A 19,890-nucleotide genomic window follows, 5' to 3' on the forward strand; every position below is an offset into this window, starting at 1 on the left:
AGTTTCAGATTTAAACGCGCTCCACAAGGCTATTGTGAAAGTCCATCTATTTACAGTCAAGCTTTAAAAAGCCAGTTAGATTCTTTTGTCCTTCCTCCAGGCTCTGCTCTAGTACAGTACGTAGACGATCTTTTAGTGGCTGCCGATGACAAGGAAACTTGCAAGGCAGCTACAATTTCACTATTGCATCATTTGTCTAATTTGAATCATAAGGTGTCACCTTCCAAAATGCAATATTGCTGCCAAGAAGTGACCTACCTAGGTCATCTCTTATCAAAGGAGGGAAGGAAGTTGACCCCAGAAAGAATAAAAGCAATTATGCAGATGAGTGTTCCACGCACACAGAGGGAAGTACGTGCCTTTCTAGGTATTACCTCCTACTGTAGGCAGTGGATTCCAAATTTTTCACTTTTAGCGAAGCCATTGGTAGCTTTGACTGGGAAAAATGTTCCGAGTCCGGTGCCATGGTCTGATGAATGTCAAGAGAGTTTTATTGAGTTACGAAAAGCACTGTGTTCAGCTCCTGTATTGGGTACACCTGATTATAGCAAGCCATTCACGCTCTACGTTCACGAAAGAGAAGGTTGCGCGTTGAGTGTTCTGACACAGAAGTTTGGTGACAAACAACGCCCTTGTGCGTATTTCTCATCAACATTAGATCCGGTAGCTAGAGCATTGCCGAGTTGTTTGAGGGCTACAGCGGCAGCTGCAGCTTCCATTCGACAATCTGCTGGTTTGGTGATGAACAATATGCTAGTGGTCATGGTTCCTCATGCAGTGGATACACTCATGAACCGAACGAAGACACAACACCTTACTAGTGCGAGATTATCTGGTTACGAGCTGACGTTATTAGCAAATCATATTCAGATCAAAAGATGCAATGTATTGAATCCAGCAACATTGTTGCCGACTGATCAAGAGTCGAGTGATTCTGAGCCACATGACTGTTATTTCAAAACGGAGGAAGAGACAAAAGGTCGCATCGACTTGAGGGATACTCCCCTATCCGACCCGGATGGTACGCTGTATGTGGACGGGTCATGTTTTAAATTAGAGAATGGTGATGTGACTGCTGCCTACGCGGTAACGACTTTGAAGACGATTGTGGAGACTGCAAGAGTGAGTCAGAATTCTGCCCAAGCAGCAGAATTAATAGCTCTTACGAGAGCGTGTGTTTTAGCTGAGGGAAAGAGAGTGAATGTGTTTACAGATAGTCAGTACGCATTTGGCGTGGCCCATAGTTTTGGCCGTTTGTGGAGAGAAAGGGGTTTCATTACGTCCCATGGGACTAAGATTCAACATGGTCAGCTAGTTAACGACTTGTTGGAATCTCTAACCTTACCGACTGAAGTTGCGATTGTGAAGTGCAGTGCTCATAAAGCAATCACGGATGATGTTGGTCGGGGAAATGCCTTTGCTGATGAAACCGCTAAACAAACAGCTAGAGACATGATGAGTAGAATGTATGTTGCTACGTCTGCAAGATGGATTGCTGAGTCTGGAATGTGTGAGGACACTATGGAAAGTGTGAAAGAGATTCAGAAAGAAGCGACTGAGGAAGAGAAACGCGTATGGAGAGAAAGTACGGGCAAATTGGACTCGAATGGATGTTGGATCGATTTGACAGAACAGCAGCGTTGGATGTTGCCTGATGCGTATGTGCTTGCAGTAGTGACGATGGCGCATGGAGTAGCGCATATAAGTTCTAAAGGGATATGTAAGATGTTGGCTCCGGTCTGGAAGAATGAGGGAATCAGTAAATGTGCAGAGAGAGTGGTGAAAAATTGTATGGTGTGCTTGATGCATAATCCTGGCAAGGGAACTCCAACTCCAGCTGGTCATTTTGCTCCTCCTTCCTGTCCCTTTGAAGTAATTCAATTAGACTTCATTCACATGGAACGCTGCAACAATTTAAAATACGTCCTGGTGGTAGTTTGTGCTTTTTCCAGGTGGATAGAAGCATATCCACTAAAGGACAACACTGCTCTATCTACTGCCAAAATTCTTCTAAAAGAATTTTTCCCTAGGTACGGAATGCCACGGATTGTATGGTCAGATAACGGAAGTGAGTTTATAGGGAAAGTTATGCAGAGTGTGTGTGCTGGTCTAGGATTGAAACAGAAATTTCATAGTGCGAACCATCCCCAGTCAGCTGGTTTAGTCGAGGGTTACAATGGCACCCTCAAGCTTAAAATAGCCAAAATACAAGCATCCACAGGTTTGGCTTGGCCAGACGCACTTCCCTTGGCTTTGTTATCAACGAGAGCAACAGTGCATTCTAGAATAGGGCTTTCTCCATATGAGATTGTGTTTGGCCGCCCGGCAAATGTCTGGGGTGTGCCAAGGCCTAAACAATTTTGCTCCATTGAATATCCTATGTTGATAGACTACCTTTACGACTTGACTGCTAAATTAAGTCTTATTCATCAACAGGTTTTTGATGCACTACCAAAGCCTCCGGAGAGTCCAGGGCATCAACTGAAACCGGGTGACTTCATTGTGGTCCGGAACTTCGCGAGGACAAAGAATCTTCAGCCTCGCTACATCGGCCCCTTCCAAATCCTACTGGCAACGAGGACAGCTGTACGTGTTGCTGGCCGCAAGCACTGGATCCACGCTTCTCACGTAAAGCGTGTTCCACTGCCGCTGCCCTACGACGACTGGGTGAAGAAGGGAATTGGTGCCTCCGAATCTGAAATAACTCCGAAATTTGTCCCTTTCAGCGATGCCGATTTGATTATTGACACTTTGAAACGTGACTCTCCTCCTGAAAAGACTGCTTTGAACATTGAACATTTGTCTCCAGCATCAAAAGAAACTTTGCCATCTGCGAACTTAAACTCTACAACAACTGCTAGTGATACACTATTTTCCGATCAGACAGTACCAGCAAAGAAGAGATACAACCTTAGAAGCCACAAAACGAACTAATAAAGCAGGCAACTGCATATTGTGATTTTGACATATATATATATATATATATTGAACTTTTGCTTTTCAGCCAGGAAGTTTGCTATTGTATATTGTTTTTTTTAAAATTGCCTTGCCGTCTGGGTAGCCGTAGGGTCGTGGCTGTGTGCCTAGTTTGAATTTGCAGGGGTCTGACACAAGGTCGATCTTTCTGTTAGTTTTGGGAACTCCCAGGGCTGACAGAGGCATTTTCATCTACGTACACATCATCAGTGGTCGCGAGCGGATTGTAGAAGATGGAACTTCCTGCGCTGCAACGAGAAAATGTGATTTACGTTCGCAGAAACAAACTTAATAGAATTCTTCACAGCAAATGTTTCTTGATGCAATGTGCCATTACATTTTTGATTGTTTTAGCAACATTGGTGGGTGGAATTGTCTTTAGCATAAATTTGATTTTTGTGCCAGTTTCTACAGTGCCTCCCCTTGATCCAGCTATTTCTACTGTTTCTTCTATACACTATTTTCACTCATTTCCAGAACATGAGCAAGCTCGACGCTCAGAATTCATTAATAATACTTTTGTACAGCTCTTGCATCAACACCAACTGGTAGTTAACACTACAGACTGCTGGGTGTGTGGCTTGATACCTCACACTATGGATAAAGGTATTCCCTATTTGGTTTTGCCTTACAGCTATAATGGATCATTTCAGGCCTTCCAAACCATCTTTGCTTATGCCCTTGAAACCTATCCTCCACGTCCACCACGTTCCACTAAATATAACTCTGCCAACAAAGCCTTAGTCCAGGGAATTATTGACATGGTTAAGGACGTCAATAATACTCCATCTTACCCTAGAGACGAATTGCGAGTATATTTAAGTTGGAATACTTCAGAGTATCGCCTTAGTTTAGGAGAAAGCAAGCGTAAAAGCTCAACTCCAATCTGGGTCGTACCTCACCGAGGTCAGGTCTGTCTGCAAGGTAATGGGAGAAATCCGAGAGCTCAGCTAGGGAGAAGTGAGTGCGTAGAGACTTATATGTTTCCGGCTAACTCCTCCCCTGCCTTCCTCACTGCTAGGGGTACCTACTTCATTTGTCGAGACAGAGCTTATACATGGTTGCCTGCCGACTTCTCAGGATCATGTTACATTGCTCGATTGTTGCCTCCGACATACACTGCTTCACCGGATTACCACAGAACAAGAGTAGCAAGAGGTGTTTTCAGCAAGGAAGATACCGCTGGTCAGGAAGCTGGAGACTTCTTCAAAGGCTTCCTTCCATTCTGGGGGCCTATGGCCAATAGTAGAAACATACGTCAGCTAACACGGGTAGTTGAATCTACTATTACCGAAACTGCTGGTGCCCTTAGCAATCTGACAGCTGAGCTTCAGGCGGATAGGCTCATGACATTACAGAACCGTATGGTTCTAGATGTTATACTTGCAGATCGAGGTGGGGTATGCAGAATGATCCAATCGAGCTGCTGTGTCTTTATTCCTAATAATGCTCCAACAGTTTACGAGGCGATCTCTAAGTTGCACAAGATTTCGGACTCCATACATGTAGACAAGGGAAACTGGTCCTTCATGGAGTGGGTTTGGACTCTGATTTCAGCGTGGGGATGGAAGGTTCTAATGGTCATTGGTGTCATCTTAGTATTCCTATTCTCATGTTGTCTGATTATCCAGTGTGGTCCTGCTCTGTGTAGTCTTTGTGCTGCAACTTGTCTCAGAAAACCACCTGCGTTTGGAGAAAAGACACGAGAAAGGATGATGATACAACAGCATGTCACTGACCTGATGAACATAGAACTAGATTCAGACATAGATTGAGTAATTGCCTATGTAAGGGCAAAAGGAGGGTCTGAGGTTCCGTGACGGTTCCGTGACGACTTGAACCCGTGTTTTTAAGTTTGTCGGAAATACATAAAAATGGTATCAGTGAACCGCAAATGATCCATTTAGTATATCCTAGTGTTTTCGCTACGCTACGAGCAAGAGCACTCCTTCCACTGACACATTTCTGATATACACACGGCATCCATCTTAGATCGTGGCCGCCATTTTGTGTTTCCTTGCCCTCACATATGCAATAGCCTCTGATCACTTCATTCACTCCACTTTGATTAAGGACACGTAGCCTTAGCCGGAGATTCACCTCTTACGTGACACGTGCACCTTAAACCAGATCACGCTGTAGCTGCATGACTCGACAAAGGCTGCCTCCTCTGCCCGAGGCCAGTCCTGCCAAACTGGTCTTCGTGTCCATTGTACCTGATCATGATTAGGCGGCCGAAGCCGGTAGCCTTGCCCATTTACAACCCACAAACATCTCTTATCCCGCTTTTCTATCTCCTGCACCTGGCTCTACTCCTTTCCTTCTGGGCCTTTATTAGGGGGAGGTAACGAACTTTACGATGAGGCGGTCCGGCTCTTGAATACAATATTGACAAGGGATTGTGATGGACTGGTGGGAACCCCTCTTCGTGATGTTTGGTATCAGATATTATCGACAGTTCCTGTGTAACGCCAAATATTTATTGTTTAGAGACACAAAAGGTTTGGGAATGTACCGACATGTGAAATATTTGCCTAGAGCACAATTTTTAGTATATAAGGAGCAACCCACTTTGTACAAATCGAACAGTCTCCTGAATTCTGCCCGTGTGTAGATTCTGTGACTTCTGTGTCCCTGCAGTAATAAACCTTTCGTCTTTGACGCCACCATCGAGAAGCCCGTGTTTCTGTTCATTTGTGCACCAAGGCAGGTGGAACTCCGGGGTCTTTGGGTGTTGTACCCTGACACCTCTGGACGGAACAAAAAAAAGTCCAGAACTCCACTGCCCCCCTTTCTGAGGTTCTCCTCTTCCTTCTTTCTCTTGGCCAGCCGGGCTCTGCTCTGGGCACTATCAAGGGCTACCTTTCTGCCCTTTCAGCCTTCTTAAGGCTACTTGATCAGCCTTCTTTGTTCAAGTCCCCCATTGTCAACAGATTCTTAAAGGGCATCACTCATATGTTCCCTCCTGTTCCTTTCGTGATGCCCCAGTGGGACTTGAATCTTGTACTTACTTACCTAATGTGTGCTCCCTTTGAGCCGCTCCATAACTGTCCTCTCCGTCTTCTTACCTTGAAGACTGCTTTCCTGGTTGCCATCACCTCTGCCAGGAGAGTGAGTGAGCTCCAGGCTCTTTCTTCTACACCTCCTTTCCTCTCTGTTCATCCGGACAAGGTTGTGTTGCGGACGAGACCTTCGTTCCTACCCAAGGTTGTCACGGCCTTCCACATCGAGCAGTCCATTACTTTGCCCACCTTCTTTCCGCCTCCGCAACCCTCGAAAGAGGAAGAGAGGCTCCACCGTCTGGACCCAAAACGTGCGCTCTCTTACTATCTGGATCGCACACGCCAGTTCCGGGTGGATGACCAACTCTTTGTTGGTTACGTAGGCGCTAATTAGGGAAATGCGGTGCACAAGCGGACCATCTCGCGGTGGATCATCTTGTGTATCCAGGCGTGTTACTCATTGGCAAAGAAGGAACCCCCAGTGGGACTACGGGCTCATTCTACTTGGGCCACGGCGACTACAACTGCCCTGGGCTGAGGAGTGCCCTTGCAGGATATTTGCCAGGCAGCTACGTGGGCCTCGCTGCACATCTTTGCAAGACATTATTGCCTGGAAGGCCAAGTCCGGAGGGATGGCTTCTTTGACCGTTCTGTCCTCCAGGACTTTCTGGTGTGATTATTGGTTCGCAGACCCACCACCGGGTTGGTATTGCTGGGGTATCTATTCTAAGGTAAGGAATCTATCACTAACGTGTCTCTTTCAGATGCACAAGTTACTACTTGTGTAACGATATATCTGTAAGAGACATTAGTTAGTGATAGATTCCTTACCGACCCACCCATCCTCCCCGTTCTGCGAACCGATATCTAGGGTTAAGGTCATCCCCTTTCAGGGACCTAGTTTCTTGGCACCAGTGTTGGTTCTATCATGACTCTTTGTATCTGGCGTGGAAAAGCTGTGTATCAGAACTGACGTCAGCGTGCATGGGTGGCGTCTAAGTACTCCGACATCATTCCGACGCTAACGACGCCGACGACGGACGCGGAGTCGCGGACGACGCTTTCCGGCGCGCAGGGGTATTGCTCCGCAAAGTTATCCGGATCCAGTCTGACGTCTAGGGATATTCTAAGGTAAGGAATCTATCACTAACTAATGTCTCTTACAAATATATCGTTACACAAGTAGTAACTTGTGCATTTGACACAGCTGTCCATATGATACAGTTGTGCCTTTTCACAAAACTGAGTGGCCAGTATAGAAGATACAAAAGGGGATGATGGACGGAGCGTTTGAGCAAGTCAAACACTCACCCCCAGTCAACTGATCTGGGTTTAATCCATCTCCATTCTTTAGCTCACTCAGCCACCCCAGTTCAGACATGGCCATATGCAAATCAGTCTGACCCTGTGCCTCATGGGAATAGTCCAACCCGAACTGCCAAGCCATGTCTTCCCTGGACCGGAAACAAGCATCCTGGGACCGGCTTGGCAGTTCGGGCTGAACTGTTCCCATGAGGCACAGGGTCAGACTGATTTCCATATGGCCATGTCTGAACTCGGGTGGCGGAGTGAGCTAAAGAACGGTGATTGATTAAACCCAGATCAGTTGACTGGGGGTGAGTGTTTGTATTGTCAACGCTCCGTCCATCATCACCTTTGGTTTTTCAGTATAGAAGATACGGCCTAACAGAGCTGCCAATTTTAGGAACTGGGGAACCATGTTCGAATCTCCAGCTTGTTCTAGTTCTCTCCTTAACTCACGTCTCTCTATGTTCCTTTTGGGGTCTGTGGTCGTTTTTGTAAAGTTCTAATGGACAAGGGCCTAGGCTTCTAACACTTTCACTTTGGGTCTTATATGCTCTAAATGTCAATTTTTTGCATTTTTTTTTCACAGCCTGACTGTTCCGAACAGCAAGCATTTGTCTTTATTTCACACAGTCTTGCACCTGTCACTGTGTGCCACACAATGCCTTGCAGCAGAGTGCCCTTATTGACTCTGCTACTCTATGTTCTACTCTTTTCCCTTGTACTGTGTCCCTCAAGATTAAATGTGTCTCCTATTTTAAGGAATACAGTAAATACTACATTTTAAATGTTATCTGCTCTGAACAGCATACATCTCAGCCCACAAATAAGCATGAAATCAGCACTGGTGTACTGCATTAGTTTAAGGTAAGAAAAAAATGTTGTGTGGAGGGGGCATCAACAAAGATTATGGCACTGGGCGCCACCAACTCTAAAGGCAGCCCTGATTGTGGTTGTTGTCTGCGTAGGGCTTCCACTATTCCTCAACCAATAACTCAATTTCTCACACCCTGTATTTCTGCTGCACACTATGAAAGTCAGGACCATTGATATCAGCTAGATCAAGTGGGCTTGTGCATAATATGTTTGTCACCTTGATAGCATAAGCTGTGAGTAGCAATTGGGTGACTCGCCATATCTTTACTTTTGAAAGAGATAGTCTAAAAGCAGTGTTTTGGAAATAATAGTTGTGTTTTTACCTTTAACCAGTGAGTCACATACTGTAGTACTAATGCAAAATACATTTAACTTTGTATCTCAGGTCAACTTGAAGTCTTCATGGATCGTAGACTAATGCAAGATGACAATCGCGGTCTTGGCCAGGGTGTCCAGGATAACAAAATTACAGCCAATTTGTTCAGAATACTGTTGGAGAAAAGAAATGGAGCTGATAAGGTAGACATTTCCACTTTTGTAATGTTTATAAAAATGTCATGATATCTCATGCTCCTAAAATGAACTGTATGCAAGAGTTAATATTTTTGTTTTGCTCATTGTGTGAATTAGTTTTCAAGAAAATATTTCAGTAATGATTGCAGTCTCATTATTTTTTACATCCTTGTTTACTCTCTCCGTGTTTTTTTTAGTATGTTTGAGTATTATTTAAAATAGTTAATGTCACTGAGAATATTGCACCATTTAGTTATGTGTTAAGCATAAACATATTGTTTTAAAAAAAAGTTTATTATTTTTTTTAAATAAAACAAACAACTCAGCAGGTGCATTTCAATCTAAGTCCATCGATTATAGCCAACAAGAGTTATAAGAAGCAATGGTACGAAGCAATCAGTGTTATGTTCGTCCTTCCTACACCCCCCCCCCCCTTAGAGTCGTCCACACCCCATATTAAAGATCTCCTGGGTCCCTCAGCTAAGTATGTGTCTGGCGCAGTGTACCCCCTTCCCCCCCCCCCCCCCCCGAGAATAAACATTGTCGTTGGAGAATCTTTTCAGATGGATATTTCTATTCACAGTTTCCTTGCCTTATCACCAGACGCTAGTCTGGATCTGGAATAATTTTCAGTATAGCCCCAGCGCCCTGGTTTGTGGCGTCATGCAGCTCTGTATCGACCTTATTCTGCCCTGCAAGTGATGTCTGGAGCTGTATATAAGCAATACCCAAGCACGTTGACAACAGGTTCTTGCTTACCACGCCTTTGGATACAGAGCTAGCTCTTAACATTTTCTTGTCAGTTGATGAGGTTTTTTAATGAAAATATTATTTTCCATAGTGCATGGAAACTTGTGTCCTTCTAAAAGTACAGGGTTTAAGCCTTGTAGGGACTTTTGCAAGCAGGCGTCTGTGACAGAACCCCATGAGGTATTTCTCTGGTGTTTAGGTTCAGGTTCTCCAAGTTGTGTTAAGAGTGTTCCCTGATACACCCGAAGGCTATTCAGGATCGCAGAACCAAGCTGCATTCCCTGACCATCGGAAGACGTCATGTAAGTCCCTTTCTCAGTTGGAGTAGAGAGCTCGGTCCTGTTTTTGCTCTCAGTGCCACTCCTTCGGGTAAATCAAAATCAAAAAACTCTTTGGGAAGGGATTTGAGGAGAATGGAGGCATTTGGAAAATAAGTGTACTTTTCAACTAGCCTTGAACTTTGGGAAGTCAATTTCACTTGTTTTCTGGATAGGTACTCCCACACATTATGGGACTTAGTCAAAGAGCTTTTGTTAGCAGTCCTGGCGGAGCTCCATGACATTTTGGGGCAGACTATTTAGGTTGGCCAGGATGCGGACAAATATGTCATGCAGTCAGGCCTGTACGCGACAGATTGATTAAGCAGGGTAGTTGGGACTAGCGTGATGGTATGGTGCCACATGTGGATGAGACCCACAGGTGCAGGTGCAGTGAACTTCAATTCCCTAGCCCCTCTGGCAGCATCCTCCATGCCACTTATGTTGGCCTGCAGCAGCTCATGACCACCCGGTGTAAGAGAGACTCAGCCATTTTCTTCATGGGTAGCAAGCTATAACATCCGGTGAGGTGGCCCTTTTAATGGTTTGACAGGGATATGCCCTTCTAATTCTTTCCAACACACTGAGAGTGCGCAGGAGTGTTGTGTACAATCTCACGTCTGATGAATCTTTTTAAGTTGACTGAGACAATAAGGGAGTTAGCAATAATAAAACAGTTCAATCTCTCTGAAGCCCATATTGCCATACAATAAGGAACAGAATTCGATGATTGAAGTTAAGTGGTTTATTGTAACTTAACAATCAATCCAACCAATACGAATATCAAAAGGATATTAAAAAGGTACAGCTTACAATTGATAAACTGAAATCATGCAGTAGGTTATGTCTCAAGATTTAGATATGAAATAACCACAGCTATGACGAAACAGAATGCAAGGAATAGAAATAAGTGTTCTATAAAGAAACTCTAGTATTCCCTCCTAAACATGAATAGTCTTTAAAGTCATCTAGTTCGAGATTATAGGTTCTGAATAAGGTTGGGTTCCAGAATGGGGTCTCAAGGGAGTTCGAAAATGCGAGAAGGGGTCAGCATAGTGAAGACTCCAGTAGAAGTCTTCCAGAATTGCAATAAATACTTTGCAACATACTCAAAAATATTATCACATTCACTTCTAGCCATGTATATAGTGTTAAGAGTAGATTTATCCCTACTCTCACATAATTTCACACTGTTTACAAATCTAAAGGCAATTCAGGTATAACTCCTAAGTCTCAATGTTTTGCATATTCTACATACCACTGTCCTAAATATTTCAGATCCCTTCCTATTTCTCACGATTAATTGCTCTTTTCCTGTCATTTGTTAAATCAAAAAAGGAATTCTCCACCTCAGTTAGGGAACATGTTAAATTGTGTCTATAGTAATAAGCTGTGTCCAGAGTCACTTTTGGCCTAAGGAAACTATAAATTGTCTCCATTATCTTAGAGTGATAATGTCTATTCAAATGATTGAGCAGAAGGACTTCAGAAAATACTAAATCATAATTCTGAAATTAATATTGACAATGTCTTGTTCTGTAAACCAGACTTAACAGAAGGCTACACCTAACACCATATGTGTGAGACGCTGACCTGGTATATGCTGTCCACAAATTAAAGTGTGCGCCCTGCACCAGTCCAGACAACCCTTACGGTAATTTAAGAGGTCTCAGACAACCATAGAAAGCTATCCAAGTGGTAGCTGTGGAGAGCAGCCTTCATGTTAAGTCTTGAAGGAGTGTAAAGCAGCTTGTTTTACCAGAATGCAATCTTTTAGAATAGATTAAATGAAAAGAGAACTGCACAATAGTCATATGAAATATGCATTTATTATATAACACTATTTAGTATGTTACAGTATCTCCTACACGGATATAGACACAAAGCACACAATACTTAAGCAAAGCAATGACAGTAAATAGCACTAATACACAGGGGGCCCCGGGGGGGTCGTAACCATATACTAAGAAAGTGGTATAAGAACCATGACTCGAGTCAGGATGATGTCAAGAGGACATAGAATCGCTGGGATCCCAACAAACCACTCAAGGTGAGTAGATAGGGACCCCAGGAAGGATGGGTACAATATGGGAACACGACTGCGTGCTCCGTACAACTCTATGTGAAAATCGCGGTTGGAATTTTAGAGATTAAGGACCCTTCTCAGTGGACTACGAAGAACCTCATGGTAGACTGAAGATTGGAGAGCCAAGTTGAAATGTGGATGTGCATGGTTTTTATTCACAAAGACGGACACTAGTCACATAACAACCCGTGGATTGAATTTCACTTTCACAACCATGCACTTCTCTGTCACTAAACAGTGTACAAGATGTGTTGAATGTGAAATGTACTATACACATGTTGTTTTTATTTTATCAGCCCTGAAGAGTCGTGTTGACTCCACTTTTGAACACGACGAAACACGTGTCGGCTGAATGTGGATCCAATAAACGTCTTTGACAAGGAATAGGAACACAAAGATCTGCTTTTGTTTTGCTGCCTACTTGTTATTACTGTTTTTTGCATGTTTTATACTGTATTGTGGTTGCGAGAGCATTGCTTCCTATTGGAGAGCCATCCCACCTGTGGATACCAAAGTACTCAAGTTACCTAATCCAGGGAAACCAGGTGCATAGGTGTGAAGTGGTGTCGAAAACCGCTGTCAACCCAGTGGAGGACCTCAAAGAAGGGCCTCTGCTGGAAGCGAGAAGAATGTCTGTTGGAAACCAAACGTGGATTCTTGTTGAGGGTACCTGAAATCAGAGGGGACAGAGTCTGGGTAACTTGAGAGTGACATGGGCTCGGTAGACGAATGCCCACCGATGTCAGGTGCCTCAGGATAGTTGACGGTGTTCTTGACTCTGCAGCTGCGGGGACCAGGTGACTTTGGGAACCACCAGGAGCCGGATGTGAGCTGTTGAGTGCTGAGGGGTCGGTGTCCGGCGGAAGCACCAACAAGCCTTGGCAACAGCAACCTTCGCAGGAAGTCAAGGAAGTGTATGGTTAGACCAGCAAAATCCAGGAGACTCACCACAGGCCGGGGAGTCACTGCAAACCTGGAGCAACCAGGGGAGCCCAAGAAAGCAAAGTTGACCCTCAATTTGACCCCCAGGCCAGAGGCACAGGAGTCGCGAGACGACCTCGAGTAGCTTCACAAAACAACAGGCCACGGAACATATGCACTTGCAAAAGTACGCAGTGCACAGGTTGCGGGTATTGCAGCCCCAATGAGGGATTCTGACCTCAAACGTGGTGAGAGTGCAGCTCAGACCTTGAGGGACTTAGAAACCCACTCCTCTGTTGCTGAGCCTTTCGCGGTCCGTAGAAGTTCGGGATCAGCAGACCGGTCAGCAGTGTTTCGGTGCCTGCGAATGCAGGGGATTGACTCCTTCAGTTGTCTTTAATGCTCTATAGGTCCTGCACGGATCCCGTATGATGCACCAGCACAGAGGATGCAGCAGACTGAGAGGGAGACTGAGTCAGGCCCAAGCGAAGTCCAGCGTTCCCAGACGGTCGAAATGCAGTGGTCTCAAGTCAGAATCTTGTCCACAACGAATCTAGGGTCCTACAGCCAGGTAAGCCCTTAAGTACCCACGGGAGAGGGTTGGAAAGATCCAGGGGAGGGTCTGGACAGGGGGAAGTTACTCCCATTTCCTTTGTCGAGTTTTGCGCCAGAGCGAGAGCCAACGGCTCCCAGGACTATATTGAACTGGACTATGCACAGGGACACCAAATGTGCCCCTCATGCAGACTTTCAGTCGGTGGCGAGTGCACCCACCCAGCCCTAATACACTAATACACTATGGACTCCATAGCCTGCAGGTGTGCCCTGCTCATGCAGGGACACCCTCTCACTTAGAACCATGCACCCTGCCTTCATGAGTGTAAAGGCCTGCTATAGGGGTGACACATAGGGTTTAAGTGCAATGACCCTTAGATATAGTAAACCTATATCTTAATTAAGTGTTGCATGCACCAATTTACACAGGCTGCAATGGCTGGCCTGTAGTTCCATTTTGCTCGGCCTCTCATGGGTGGCGTAATACATGCGTTAGCCCATGGGAGGCCTCTGGGGTACATATGCCCTGGGTACATGCATACCATATACTAGGGTCTGACAAGGATACCCCAGTATCCAGTGTGGAGTGTACCTAAGTACATATCAGTTTAGGGGAAAAGCAGATAGACTGGAGTCCTGATTATCAGGATCCCAGTCAGACTAGTCAAAAACAGTGTTACGTCAAGCAAAACGTGGGAGTAACTATAAAAAGCAGATCCTACTTTCCTACAATATGTAAGAGGAATCTGGTGATAGGTAATTCCCTCTGATGCTGACAAAGGCAACTGCATACAGACAAAACAATCTCTTGCATTCATAGTATCAACATATTCATAAAGCAACTTAAAATAAGCATTAGAGGCATAATCTCCTCTAGATATGTCCACATGCAAAGCTTTACAATCATGTGCATGCAGACTGTCGTCAGTAGGATGTGGGGTTCTAGGGGTACCATCAGGCCTAAGTTCAGCTATTGTGGAAAATGAAGGGAAAACAATCGTACAAGAAGAATATTTAGTGCTACATTCACAGCTATTAATACACCTGCTAATATGAATCCACGCGTATTATATTTATCAGCTTTCATGATTTCTCTAGAATCAGAAAGTTAAGCAAAGAGTTTGCAGGAAGCAGATTTCTTTAGTGTGCTTTAACTTATGCAGATGACAAAGTTCATAAATCATGTGATGCATTTATTTTACAAAATATTTGTGAGTCTTTAATAGCCATACTCTGTGTTCTAAATAACGCCCTTATGCTCCTTGAGCACCCTTGGTCCTAAGTAATCTTCTTAATTCTTTTAGCAAAGCCTGATAAATTGTATCTATTAAAAAGCGCATTTCAGAGTTCAGTCTAGAAATCGATAATTTGTCTCTACCTGTCTCTACCTGTCCTGTGGCAAAGTAAAGTCAAAACACAGTTCAGCTACAAATATATATTCACAGAAGTTCAGTCGGAATTGCACCTTTATCCCCCAGATCCCAAAGTTCTCTCTCCTCTTCATTTGTGGCAAAGTATGTCCATTCTGAGGATGAGTACCTCCACAAAGGCACTCTATCTCTTTTAGATCTCCTAAGCATAGATTGTTCACTTTCACTGTCAGTCAGACCAGAATCTTCAGTATCCTCTGGCACAGTACTCTGTTCTCATCCTGTAGGCAATCATGATTCCTCTCTTTTTTGCCTTCTCGGCCAACGGTCTGCAGTTTTTTACTTGGTGTGACACAGCACTAGGCTCTTCGACAGGGTCTGATTTTGGCTGAGTTAGAAGTTCCGACCACAACTCTTCAACTGTCAGTTCATCAAGACTCCCCTCAGGCAGAGGACGTGCCATCACATGCACTTGCCGAGTGTCTGTACTGTGTGCATCCTCTTCTTGCGGTCTCTTGGTTGTGGGTTGCACCACTTTCGGGAAGAAGTACTGTCACAACATCAAGAGGACACTCCACTCTTCTACTATGAACTGCATCAATCCAGTTAGGCAGACCCCCACATTTAACAGCAGTATTCGTCACTAGGATGACTTGGTATGGTTCGCTGCGTCTAGGCTCCACAAAAGTCTTTCATATGCGTTTCTTCACCAAGGCGCAGTCGCCAGACTGAGGTCATGGCACTGCTCCAGACTTGGAGAGACGGTAACAGCCTCAACCTGGCGGGACATAGAATGGACCACGTCAGCTAGTCCCTTGCTATAGTCAAGAATCATGTCATCTTTAATGATCACAAGCCCATTTGCAGGCACTGCAGACAGTCTCATTGCTCTCCATATGATTATCTTGTGTGAGGAAAATTCAGTTTTTCTGTCAGTAACAATGCAGAGACTCCTCAGCATAAGAGGCAAAGCTACTGGCCATTTCACAGATTTTGATACACACACTTTGGTCAATCTGGATTTCAACGTGCCATTGACCTACTCCACTATGTCAGAAGTCTCTGACCCATATCTGCAATTCAATCTCTGCTCCACTTGCAACGCCGGACACTACATTTTCAGGACCTCATTATTGAAATTAGTTCCTCGGTCTGACTCCAAGGAAGTCAGGAAACCAAATCTTGGTATGAGCTCCCTCAATAACGATTTGGCTACTGTAGGACTGACATTACTCCTGGTCGGGTAGGTTTCCACCCAACGCAAGAAGATGCACACAACCACCAGGACATATCCGTCTGCATTCTGTTGAATGACCCTCCTGGTCTTCCTATATGACTCAGTCACTGGGGTTCTTTTCCCTATATTCAACTGTTGACACACAACACATTGTGACACAGTTACTCCGTCACCAATCTGAATTATTGATTAAACCACTGCTGTTTAAACAAACGTACCATGGCATCCCTCCCAATTGGAGCAAGGTAATGAAAATATCTGGCCATTGTGGACAACATTCTGTCTGGCAACACTTGCCTGCTATAGACAGAAACTGATATATCATCATCTCTCTTCACACGTCCTCCTCTGATACAACTCTGCTGTTCTCCCTCTGTCACTTCCTCCTGCAAGCTCTTCACTTCTTCCCAGGTTATAGTTGGTCTCACCTTCAAGTTCATTGTCGTATTCACCATTGAATATTCTTGACCCATGAGCACAATACTGTACAACCTCATCAGAGTAGCAATTACTCACCGTTACAAAGTCATCACCACTGCGATGAGAGGGACACTTCACAACTGCAATCTTTGCAGGCATCTGTAGTGCTTCAAGCAGCCATATTACATGGTCCCCGTTGCGAATTAGGGACCCAGATGATGTCATAAACCCTCTTGGTGACCATAATTGTCCAAAGTCATGAATGACACCAAAGCCATACTGACTATCTGTAAATATAGACACCTTCAGCTCGTCAGAGACACAGCAAGCTCTAGTAAGAGTTATCTATTCAGCCACTTGTGCAGAGAAAACTCCTCAAAGTCAGGAGGCTTCGACTACTCCTGAGACTGTGCAGACTGCATAGGTAGCTCTCAAATTTTCTTCTTTATTGGTTAGACATGACCCATTCACAAACAGTATGTAACCACTTTCTACCAGTGGCTCATCTCGTTCTCGACTTGATGCATAGTTCAGTGATATCAAAACAAATCTGCTCAATCTCCCCCTCATCATTTTCATTATCCGGGAGTGGCATCAAGGTGGCAGGATTCAAAATAGGCCATCGTTTGAGGGTGATGTTCTTCACTGCCAATATGATTTGTTCATATGTGGTCAAGCAGCTGTTGGTTGAGTGCTGTTTGTGCGTATGTGTCAACAACATTTCAACTGGGTGTACCTGCGCCTGAATGGGGTTCAAGAACAGTTAAGGAATGTTCCATCACAATACTTTCAAACCTTTCTATGCTGAATCCGGCTACAGGATCCAGAGTAGCAGAAGAAAACACCACCGATCGTTTCGCATTTCCATGCATCTGTGTAAGCATTGAGAGACCACAGCCCTCCCCCTCACTGCAGAAGAGAGTAAAAAGATGTATTGTAATCGGGCATTCCTACTGCTGGGGCACGACAGAGTCTTCAACCAGTAGAGGATACTACACTTATTTTAGGCATAAGTCAGTCAGACATCACCCACCGTTCCTACTGTAATCACTGCTGATGCCATCCCTAAGAAGATTACAGGTAGAGTCAACTCATTCACTACTCATAACATCATTTTGAGCAATTACTTCCCACAGAGTGTCTTCTATACACAGCTAAAACGACAGACAAACTATGGGCCCAAACCTTCGCATGTTCCTCAAAACTTAACAATAAATAGAGCGAACGGTTATTCCCTGCGATGGTCGATGGTGGACCCTCTAGATTTTACAAGGAATGTTGTAACCAAATGCAAATCTGCCTTTTCAGCTTGTCTGGATGAAAATACCACTCATTCCAGCAGATCTCAGGAGCCATAAAAGAGGCTCTAGTTGTACGAAATAGAAATTCATTTAGGAATACAAAAGGGTGGCTTGCCACAAAGTGTACGTGGGCTTATGCCAAATTAAAACATGATTCAGAAAAGGGGGTGGTGATGAACAGAGTGTCTGAATTAAGCAGACCACTCTTACCCAGTCCAAAGATCAAGGCTTGATCCATCACCGTTATTTATCTCACTGCACCATCCCAGCTCAGAACCTGGCTATATGCAAATCAGTCTGCCCCTGACCCAGTGCATCATGGGAACAGGGCAGACTAAACTACCAAGCCAATTCTTCACCAGAAAGGAGACAAGCTACCGGGGACCGGTTTCTGGCATTTCAGCCGTCTTCGGCCCGGCTTGCTTGAATCCTGATGGTGCAGTGAGAAAGGGACCGGAAGCTTGTTTCCTTCCCAGTATAAGAATTGGCTTGGTAGTTTGGTCTGCCCTGTTCCCATGATGCACTGGGCCAGGGACAGACTAATTTGCCTATAGCCAGGTTCTGAGCTGGGATGGTGCAGTGAGCTAAAAAACGGTGATGGATCAAGCCCTGATCTCTTGACTGGGTATGAGTGTTCTGTTTAATTCAGATACTCTGTCCATCACCACCCCCTTTTCTGAATCATTTTGTCCACCATAAGCGTGGAAGGGTATACTCAGATGTGAGTCCCTTGCTCATTGCACCATCAGGATTCAAGCAAGCCGGGCCGAAGACGGCTGTAATGCCAGAAACCGGTCCCCGGAAGCTTGTTTCCTTCCCAGTATAAGAATTGGCTTGGTAGTTTGGTCTGCCCTGTTCCCATGATGCACTGGGCCAGGGACAGACTAATTTGCATATATCCAGGTTCTGAGCTGGGATGGTGCAGTGAGCTAAAAAACGGTGATGGATCAAGCCCTGATCTCTTGACTGGGTATGAGTGTTCTGTTTAATTTAGATCCTCTGTCCATCACCACCCCCTTTTCTGAATCATTTTGTCCACCATAAGCGTGGAAGGGTATACTCAGATGTGAGTCCCTTGCTCATTGCACCATCATTATTCAAGCAAGCCGGGCCGAAGACGGCTGTAATGCCAGAAACCGGTCCCCGGAAGCTTGTTTCCTTCCCAGTATAAGAATTGGCTTGGTACTTTGGTCTGCCCTGTTCCCATGATGCACTGGGCCAGGGACAGACTAATTTGCATATAGCCAGGTTCTGAGCTGGGATGGTGCAGTGAGCTAAAAAACGGTGATGGATCAAGCCCTGATCTCTTGACTGGGTATGAGTGTTCTGTTTAATTCAGATACTCTGTCCATCACCACCCCCTTTTCTAAATTAAAACATGAAGCACACAAAATCCCTAGAAGCACACATGAAATAAGACAGGCCAGGAGAGCTTACAAAAATGCACTTAAGGATCGCAAGGCGACATAGAGAAACAAGGTTTGGGCGTCGCGGCATGAGGCCACGCTGTCCAAAGATGGCGCGGTCTTTTGGAGGGCTGTAAAAAAAAAAATTCTGGATCCTGGGGATGCTCCATCCATTGAAATCGCAATAACAGAGGCACACTGGGTAGAGCATACGTTTAACAGCGGTATGTGTGCTAACAATTTAGAACCTAACACTGGATAAGGAATGTTCCATCACAATACTTTCAAACCTTTCTATGCTGAATCCGGCTACAGGATCCAGAGTAGCAGAAGAAAACACCACCGATCGTTTCGCATTTCCATGCATCTGTGTAAGCATTGAGAGACCACAGCCCTCCCCCTCACTGCAGAAGAGAGTAAAAAGATGTATTGTAATCGGGCATTCCTACTGCTGGGGCACGACAGAGTCTTCAACCAGTAGAGGATACTACACTTATTTTAGGCATAAGTCAGTCAGACTAGAGCCTCTTTTATGGCTCCTGAGATCTGCTGGAATGAGTGGTATTTTCATCCAGACAAGCTGAAAAGGCAGATTTGCATTTGGTTACAACATTCCTTGTAAAATCTAGAGGGTCCACCATCGACCATCGCAGGGAATAACCGTTCGCTCTATTTATTGTTAAGTTTTGAGGAACATGCGAAGGTTTGGGCCCATAGTTTGTCTGTCGTTTTAGCTGTGTATAGAAGACACTCTGTGGGAAGTAATTGCTCAATCAATCGTGCAATTATGGCAAGCCTGGGTGGAAAGGCCCCTGGGCCCTATGGGATCCCTGTAGATCTATTAAAAAAATAACA

The 19,890-nt window shown here is 44.8% G+C and overlaps 1 protein-coding gene across 1 annotated transcript in view; it reads left to right on the forward strand.

Moving 5' to 3' along the window:
- MAN2A1 (mannosidase alpha class 2A member 1) overlaps positions 1-19,890 on the forward strand; it is a 1,326,430-nt gene that overhangs the window by 1,176,909 nt on the left and 129,631 nt on the right. Inside the window, exon 19 of the mRNA XM_086961008.1 lies at positions 8,545-8,678. Within this exon, the coding sequence (XP_086817134.1) occupies positions 8,545-8,678 (134 nt within the window). The remainder of the gene's footprint in view (positions 1-8,544; positions 8,679-19,890) is intronic.

Source organism: Lissotriton vulgaris, chromosome 3_1, assembly GCF_964263255.1.
Source record: "Lissotriton vulgaris chromosome 3_1, aLisVul1.2, whole genome shotgun sequence".
NCBI lineage: Eukaryota > Metazoa > Chordata > Amphibia > Caudata > Salamandridae > Lissotriton > Lissotriton vulgaris.